The sequence below is a fragment of the Brassica oleracea genome, chromosome C9 (assembly GCF_000695525.1).
Source record: "Brassica oleracea var. oleracea cultivar TO1000 chromosome C9, BOL, whole genome shotgun sequence".
Classification (NCBI taxonomy): domain Eukaryota; kingdom Viridiplantae; phylum Streptophyta; class Magnoliopsida; order Brassicales; family Brassicaceae; genus Brassica; species Brassica oleracea.
In genome coordinates, this window is record NC_027756.1 from 43,262,623 (window position 1) to 43,272,292 (window position 9,670).

At 33.2% G+C, this 9,670-nt stretch overlaps 2 protein-coding genes across 2 annotated transcripts; one reads left to right on the forward strand and one right to left on the reverse strand.

The window, feature by feature from the left end:
- The first annotated feature begins 1,108 nt into the window (after positions 1–1,108).
- On the forward strand, positions 1,109–2,020 carry LOC106315101 (L-type lectin-domain containing receptor kinase I.9-like). Its single transcript, XM_013752871.1, has one exon. It carries the CDS (start codon positions 1,109–1,111, stop codon positions 2,018–2,020), a length of 912 nt encoding a protein of 303 aa, XP_013608325.1.
- A 3,494-nt stretch (positions 2,021–5,514) lies between these two features.
- Positions 5,515–6,165, reverse strand: LOC106315102. The gene has a single exon (XM_013752872.1). The coding sequence runs from the start codon at positions 6,163–6,165 to the stop codon at positions 5,515–5,517; it is 651 nt and encodes a 216-aa protein (XP_013608326.1).
- Between the last annotated feature and the right edge of the window lie 3,505 nt (positions 6,166–9,670).

The window sequence follows — 9,670 nt, forward strand, 5'->3', positions numbered from 1 at the left end:
AAAGTTAGACAAAAAGTAATCGTAAAAGAGTAATAATATTTTTATATTTGTGGCCAACATAAATCTACAAATAATTGTTATTGTTGAAGTACATAAAAGTAATTGGGATCTAATGTTCAAATGTTAAGCAATAAAAATTGACTCACCACTTATCAATTGAAGTAGATGAATTTCATCATTGCTTATAGAAATAACAGTTTTTGTATCTCTTGTTGATGTTGTTTGGATGACATTATATTGTAACTTTTGTTGCTTGTAAAAGTAAACTTGTTATTGGAAGCAAAAAAGAAATTGTGGCCTTCAGTATAGCTTTTATAGTATAGTTATCAGTTTATATTTCCTTATTAACGAAAATGGATATTCAAACATTAATAACTTCAACATACATAGGGTTTAGTGTGGAGGCTTCAGTTAGAATCATATTCTGGTTAAACTATGAACATGTAATTGATGACGGTAACTGATGATTGAAGCCAAACACTCAATTTTTATGTGTATATATTGTTAAAACTATAAGAAAAGAGGGTTTATAGCAGTTGGTACATGTTTTTAGTTCGAGGATTTGACATCGTATACACACAGCAATGCCAGGATAAGAGATATATTAATTGTATTGATTTAAAAATGTTAAATTAACTAAAAAATTATAAAAAGATTACACAGAACAATTGTATGGATAAGAACTGAATTTAAACTAAACAGCATGTTTCTTTTAAAAAATTGCGATCAATACTATTAAAAAATAAAGCATTTAATTAAAAGCATAGACTAAAATATATTAAGATAGCTTCAAGTTGGCATTATACTATTGTTTCAGCCCATGCAGCAGACGAGGTTGTCTACTCTGATTCAAGTCGAGATCTCATAACTTAAAATATTGTCTCCAACTGGAATCTTTGGAAAACCAAACCACGTGAAGCTTGTTATTATTTAAATCAACAATATTTAAAAATTTGGTAGATTTTGATTACTAAAATAGAAGCTCACGTTTTTTTATGTTCATTTCTTTTTTAACCAGCTTGAAAGGTTATAAGATGCATTGATTTGAGGTGAAAGATTTGCACCTCAGATCCAAACACTCTCTCTGCTTCATCATTACTCATTAGTAATGGCTCGTTGGCTGCTTCAGATCCTTATTATCTCTTCTCTTCATCTCATCTCTCTATCAAGTCAAAAAGAGACAAGGTTTGTCTTTGAAGACTTTCTTGACCAAGAAGATCTTTATCTAGATGCGTCTGCAAAAGTACATCCCAATGGAATATTGCAGCTGACAAACACTTCAAAGTATCAAATCGGTCATGCTTTCTACGATAAACCACTTGAGCTCGGTTCCTCTTTCTCGACGCATTTCGTGTGTGTTCTGGTGAAAAAGCAAAACATCGAAGGCGGCCATGGTATTGCCTTCATAGTATCTCCTTCTATGGATTTCTCCCACGCACAGCCAACAAGATACTTGGGGGCTTTCGACGCTTCCACACTTGAATCTCCCTCTTCTCACGTTCTTGCTGTTGAGCTCGACACTATCTGGAACCCTGAGTTCAATGATATCAAAGGTAAAAATCACGTGGGGATTGATGTGAACAGTCCTAAATCCGTCGCAGTAGCTCCGGCATCTTACTATTCCGACATAGAAAGGAAAAACGAAAGCATGAACCTCTTGAGTGGAGAGCCTATACAGGTGTGGGTTGATTATGAAGGCACAGTGCTCAATGTTTCCATTGCTCCACTTAAAGTCAAGAAGCCAAGCCGGCCTCTTTTGTCACATCCCATTAGCCTTTCAGAGATTTTTCCTAATATATCGAAACTGTATGTTGGATTCTCTGCATCAACAGGGAACGCTGTGAGTGATCAGTACATTATGTGGTGGAGTTTCAGTACAGACAGAGGATCACTGCAGCGACTTGATACCTCAAGACTTGTTGAACTTCCTTATCCTACAGGTACAGATAAGAAGCTTCTTGCGCTGTTTATTATTCTCTTTGGTTGTCTGGCTATTGTGGTGTCGGCTATTCTTGCATGAGTATTTACCTTTGCTAGTAAGTGTTGAATTGTTATTGGAAATTGAGAGAGTAAAATGGTAATGAATGGGGAATATGTAACCAAAATTGTAGTAGTTACTACTCCTTATTTATTGCTTAGTGATTTGCGGTTTTAATTAAGTATGTGCGTTAGTAAGTGCAATTATGTTTTTTTCTTCTCTAAGTTCATGTATTGTGTTTCAGCTTCCAACATTAAGTTGCTAGGTTTGGTCAATGACTACAAAAACAATACCATGAGAACAGCTTGGACACAGATTCAACTGTTGTAAAAGCTTAAACATGCTATAGAAGAATACTTTTAAAACAAAATAATTAAATTACAGTACACGGCTGATATATTTGCTCACTGGAGCTTATTTCTAATAAAAATATAAATATAACACAAACAATAAACATAGAAAACAAATGAATTTAAATCTTCATAAAAAAGAAGAAAGAATCTAGAAATAAGACAATATAAAATAAAATAATGAAAAAAGTTGTTGCATCATGATCAATGTGTAGCATCAAGAACACATATGCGTAGCATCTGTCCACATAGTTGCTGCTATACTTGCTCTCCAGTTATTAGCATTTACTCTTTGTTGTTCTTGAGTACATGAAAAAAAAAATCATTATTATTTTCCCCTTCGCCTCCTTCTTCATCATCACTTTCTTCAGGAAGAAATATATATCTGAACGTCATTCTTTATGAAGATAGTTGTGTAAACAACACTTGCAAGTACTAACTTTGTTTGCTTCTTATACGGAAATGGTGGCACACATTTGAAGATGAGAAATACTACATGAACTTCACGAATAGTAGTTTTTCCGTTCCGAACTTTATATTACTGCATATTTCATATTGAACTAAACCGAAATTCAAAATACTAAATAAACTCTCAAAATCGTGCTTATATATATTGATCGTTAAAAGTGTTAGTCCGTTAATTTATCCAAAAGACGTCATCTTAGATAAATTCTATCAAATTTAAAATTTTTAAAATACTGTCAAGCTGTTTGTCATCCGGTAATTTATCAAAATGATATTATTTTGGATAAATTCTATAAAATAAAAATTAACTTTTGGGGAGGTTCGACCGTACTTGTGTACAAGTAAAAGGATATTAATTGCTTATGAAATCTGAAGATATCAAACCTCTGTTCGTTCAACTATTCAACATTTTCAATTAATCAATAGGACACGGAGGTACAACTTATATTGCTTTTCTTTTTTCTCTGACTTTTTGTAAGAATTTGAAGACTAATTACCCTATGTCTTCTTTGATGATTACCAGGTTTTGTTCAATGCGGTTGCTACCAACTTTATCACTCTTTCACTCAATGAAGTGGCCTACAAGAACCTCTGTATCATTGTTGATTCATTTGGTCTTAATCTTGTTGCTGCTTTTAAAACTGACTTGTGGTGTTTATTGCCAAATTAATGAGAAAGTGTATGTTCCATTGTGCCTTTGGACTGTTTCTGTAGAATATTGATTCATTCTGACGTTTTCCCTTGTTTCTTTTGCAGAAGCATGTTGTTTCAAAGGTATACGAGAAACCCTCAAAGCACTTGTATCTTTGTGTATATCGAGAAACCCTCAAAGCACTTGTATCTTTGTGTATATCGTGTATATCGATCTATATACAATTTGAAAATTTAAAATCGTTCTCTCGGAAGAAACGCTGTAGATGAACTATAGTTGAAACAAATGGCTTGAAAGTCCATTCCAGTTTTAATGCAGAAATCAATCAGTTCATGTGTTGTCTATTGATTTGACTTCGAATAGTTTTAGATGATATTGTTTTAGCATTTTAAATAGTTTGAGATAAAATTAAAAAAAAAAAAAAAGTTTGAGATGACACTGTTTGAGCATTTTACTTTGGATTTGACTTAGTTTAAAATGATACTTACATCGTTTCAATTGGTGACAATTTAATTGAACTTGAACAAAATAATGAATAAAAATTCAGTTGAGGAAATGAATAAACAAAAATATATGAATTAGTTTTCATCTGCTCATCGTCTAAAATGGAGAATGATTTTTTCATATTTTTTTCATTTATAAGGAAATTAGATGAATAGAGTGGGATCCATTGGTCTATAATTTGATAAAAAAAATTAGCATGAATGACATAAAAATTGAGGAATAAGAATTTCGCCATTATTTTTTATTGAAGCCTATACTTGGTCAGTTTGACTTTTGGTTTGGTTTAAATTAAAACAAATCCGGTTCACTATTTTGAAACAAATTGCACTCTACACATAAGGAAAACCACTTAATTAGCTAAATGCACATTTGGTGATAACTTAAGAATTGTCGACGTTTGTAGGACCATTATACCTCTACCCGTACCACAAACCTTCTTGTATCTCCAAAATTCTCAACGCCTTATAAAAAGAAGAAATCTCTGTCATCAGAGCTTCTTCATTTAGAAAACTACTAGCAGTTGCAGAGAAACCCTCGTTCTCCGGCCGGTTTGGGTGTTTCCTTATTTCCAGTCGATTGAAAGTGGTTAAGGATAAAAGACAAACCGATTTTTGGATTGCATAAGGATTGTGAAGTGGAGGAGAAAGGGAGGGTCGAAGCCAGTTTCGATTTGGATAGGCTGCCGATGGATCGCCTTAATTAGAAAGCTCATCATCATCTCTGATCCAAAAAAATGACAACTCAAGGGAAAAGATAGTACCCGGAGGATAACGTTAAAATAATAAGTTATGAGGACACGAAATGTTGTGATTTTACTTTGTCTCCTTGACCATATACTTTGCTAAGAGAAACATTTGAGCTTTTTAACAGATTTTCTTTACTCTGTTTTCTGATACAAAAGCTTCACCCAGACATACATTATGACTTCCCCCTTTTAACTTACTAGCAACAAAAGCAGGGATGGGTTCTCTCACCAACTCCCACTAACACTACTCTACTAACCTTGCTTAGTAGTCTACTTTTACAAACAACTCATACAACACCACAACACTGTTACACCAACTCCTTAAGCACACAACTCTTGATAACTAGAACTCCTTAGTTCGGTTTGAGAACAAAATGACTTTACTCAACATGAAAAGATGTGATCCGTTTGCTCCGCCAATTCCGATTCCCTCTGTATTTACGAGGAGACACTTTGTTTTATGTCCCATGTTGTTTGGTGATGCTTAATTAAACTTGTACTCTGTTATTCACTAGGCCTAATGTACACACATTTATAACAAGCTACCTTATATTACATTTGTATACTATACATTTTAGCTTCTGCACAGATTTACAAAACGCTACTTTATAATATATTTTTATATCATGTATTTTAGCCGTCCACAGTCGCAACATACGTTTCCCTTTGTTGTATGAGTTTTAATAGCTTAACTTTGAATATCATATATATGAAAGGAGCTCACAATAGGAATTATTGAAACTAGAGTTTGTTTGGCAAGACAAAAACAGGGAAAAAACATGCCAACATTCGAAGAGTTACACAAGGTGATATTAGTTGGTTAAACCAACCAAACTACCATCAGGTTCTTGAAGAACTTTCTGGTCTTGCGAGCAGAGATTGTATTTCTCACAGTTCTGTCCACAATCTTCAAGAGTTCAGAAGCAGTTAACATCTGGTTCCTGAAGACTCTATTGTTCCTTTCAGTCCAAAGGTTGTAGATGATGACCTGGACCGCAATGCCGCGTAACGTTCGCATAGACTGAGAAGGAGCCAGTGACGGCCAATTCAGCATCTGCGCCCATGAGTCAAACATTGGTGACGTTGGAGACAGTTTTTGGAGCATCCTTCTCCAAATATCCTTGCTAAAAGGACACTCGATGAAGAGATGGTCCCTTGATTCATCTGAAAGCGAACAGAGACAACATGAAGTAGGTGTGAGCATTCCCCATGCTGCCAGTCTGTTACGCGTCGGTAGTCTGTCATGTACAGTAACCCACATGTGGAAGGCATGCTTAGGTGTGTTACCTTTAAACCATACCGCCTTGAACCAACTTCTGTTTGGTTGTTTTTCTCTGATAATCCTCCATGTTTTAGCTGAGGAGAAATACTCAGATTTCACCCTTTCGATTGTCCATGAGTAGAAGTCGGCTTCGAGTTCACCAGAGGGAACCGGAACAGTGGTCAGATAGGCATGAAGAGCCACTTCCATCTCTGATCTAGGTGAAGGGAGATTCCATACATTACCTCTTGTAGCCTTCAATACTTTGGCTTGAAGGGAAATTCGCAGAGCTCGAGGTCCCGCAGGACCAAGCACATCTATCAAGGGTCCCAACGACGTCCAGGTATCGAACCAAAAACTTGCTTTGCTTCCATTAAGGACAGTACAACTGATGAAAGGTCTAGCAAGCTGTCTGAGCTTAAGAAGTGACTTCCAATGCCATGAATCCTTTGCATGGTCTGATAAAGACCAGAAACTCTCGCTGCCGAGATGGGTTTTAATAAACGATCATGTTACAGTTCACTATAACACATACATTAATAATTATAACCGTATACCCACATTTAAACAATGATACTATATAGTTTATATGTATAATATATGTTCTAGCTGTCTACAATCTCACATACGTTTACATTGTTCTATGGGTTGTAATAAATTGTCAAATTTGCTGTTTCAACAAATACCTTCTTGAACACTTAGGACCATCTACTTAAATTTATAACACTCTAACTTTCTTATTGGTTGCTAATATTATCTTTAGCTGAGTTGTGAATGTTTTATCCGGTTAAAAACATTTTTAAGCTTTTGTGTTTTGTTATGTTGAAGCTAATATTATCTTTAAAGAAAAACACTTACAGTTTTAGCCGCTACACCATCATGTAGCATAACAATCGCAATTTGTATATGTTTGTCTAATACAATTTACAAGCAACATTTCTAATTCTGAATGTTAAACTTCATTTGACTAACATGAATTCATCTCGTCTTATATTATGTGATTTACCTAACTTCATTAAACTTCATTTGACTAATATGCAACTATTTTATTTTATATAAAGCTATGTACTAGAATATCTATCTTTTGAATTATAATAGCATGTAAATAATATTTTAGCAATGTAAATATAATCTAACCGTCCACGTACCACGTTTTTCTGACAAACATTCATTAGTCAGTTGACAAACCCTCATCAAATCCACCACCCGAACACGGCGATAGATATCTGATTCACGCGTTTGGAATTAACTAGTTTCAATAACTCGAGAGATCGAACACATGAACATTTTGCTCTAAATATCTAAATAAAAAAGGAAAAGATTTATTCGTATGTGAAAGAAATCAAGCCATCTGATATGAAAACAGAGATACATGCATATTTTCATAGTTTTCTTCTTCTTAAATCTACTGAAGAAGAAGCGAACAAAAAAAAAATTAGATTGAATTTCTTTTAAAAAAAATACGAACTTGCTTAAACAAGTCAGAGAAAACCATCAGAGAAAACCATCAATCTATGAACAAGATCATAGCAAAATATAGTAAAAAACAAAAGAAAGAACAAATGGCAGCAAGCTTTTACAGTAGCTGACAAAAAAAAAGCAAGCTTTTACGGTAAAAAAATAAAAATCCCTGTTCGGGAACGCGCAAGGCGCTAGTCGGGCGGTCGGGTTGGGCCTAGCGGCTAAAGAGAAAATCGGGGATTAATCGGAAATTATGCGGGGCGGAATTTTTAGATGGTTTACTGTGTTATAAAACATGTTAATCTTTAATTGTGTATAACATTAATACATTTTCATGTTTAAGATTGTATAAAACACACAAATAGAATATATAAACTTAATATAGTGTATTTTTCATCAAAATTATGAATATAAATGATATTTATAAAATTTTAGATCAAATAAAAAATAAAAATATTATTAAAAATAAAATAAAAAAAAATAAAAAAATAAAAAAATAAAAAAAAAAATAGATTAGGCGGCCGCCTAGGCGGTCATTTAGGCGGCTAGGCGGTCATTTAGGCGGTCTAGGCGGAAAAAATCGGATATCCGATTTTTTAAACCGATTTGGCATAAATCGGAGCGGAAGAGTGACGCGTAGCGCCTGATTTTCAGAACAGGGATAAAAATATGTTCTAGTGAACGGGAAAATAAGTATCTAGAGAGAATACTTTTATCATTTAGTAAATATATTTCATATCTTAAAGATTATCAAAATATATTGCCAACTGTCGGATACCAAATAAAGCCTACTCCTCTCTCCACACCAAAACATAGTGCTAGGGATCTTCATGTAATTTCATGTCTCCTTGTGCTACAGTAATAATCAAACTATTACTGTTATTAGGTACTTAACTAATTTGCAACTTCTTTTTGGATTTTCACCTAATTGACTCTATATATTTGAGAAAAATATATATTGCATTTGCATTTGTAATCTCAAGCAATAGGTGTGGGAACCTGTGGTTTTAAACCGGACCAGACATATAACCATAAATTCATTAGTGTTGTGGGTCAATTCGGTCTAACCATTTCAACTCTGGTTCGTATAATACCCAACAAGGCAACAATACATAGTAAACTAGGGTAGGTCCGCCCTGCGGGCGGAATATATTTTACTTGTGATCTATATTATTATTTTTTATATAATTTTGTGATTTGTGTTTTAGGTTCACAATTGCAAGTGATATGTATGAGATATATTATTTTGTTAATTTAAGTTGTTGGTTAGCTTGTCTGTAAGTAATTTTTGTTTTGACTTTTTTTGTTTCTATGACATCACCTTGACGGAGTTGTTATGTCATTCTCGATTGAATAATTTGTATTTAACAACTAATGTATGTGACTTTTTCTGAAGTTCTCGCCAGCCGTAAGGTCTTTGCATAATTTTCCAAAAAGAAAATTTCAACTTTGGTTAGAAATTGGCAATGAAAAAATTAGCCATCCAGTTGAGTTGGAAATGATGTTCTGCGGTTGGGAATGTTGTTCCTTGTGTTCATCAGTCTTATTTTTTAAGTTTATTGTTGGGTGATACTTGGTTTGGGTAAATAAGCTCTATTGTTGGTTAGGAACAAATATGAACATCTCTTGGACCATTTCTTGTTTAATCTTAACTCTTAAAAATATAATTTTTGATTTTGGAGGGAAGAAATTCATAATTGTTTCTACGTTCTATTCGAGATCAGCTACCAGATTTTTTTTGTTGTCAAGATTTGGAGAACCCATTGGCAGAAATTGGTAATTTTTGTGTTTTCATTACCAAAAATACTAAAAATTTTACATGGTTTGCAGAGATTTTAAATCTATTTATATAGCGTAAACTATCTATTTATTTTGCACATTTCTGTATATTTTTTATTAGTCAAATATTGTTGTAAAGAAATTTTCACTTTTAGTCATTTTAGTTTTTTAAATTTTATTTTTATAGGTTAGAAAAATATTTACAACCAAATAAATTGAAATATAATAGAATCTACGTTTTAACACATCAACACTTACCATCAATTAGCATCGTTAATTTTCTGTTATTTACTTGATTTATTTTGTTTTATATAAAATTTGATTCTCATAATAAAATATGAGCAGGTATGGGTTATCCTATATTGAAATCGTTTGAAGATTTTTTTTTGGAATTCATGAAGTAACATTTTTAAATACATCTATTTAGATAGATACAATAAATTTAGTCTATTGTTCATATCATGAAATTATTTTT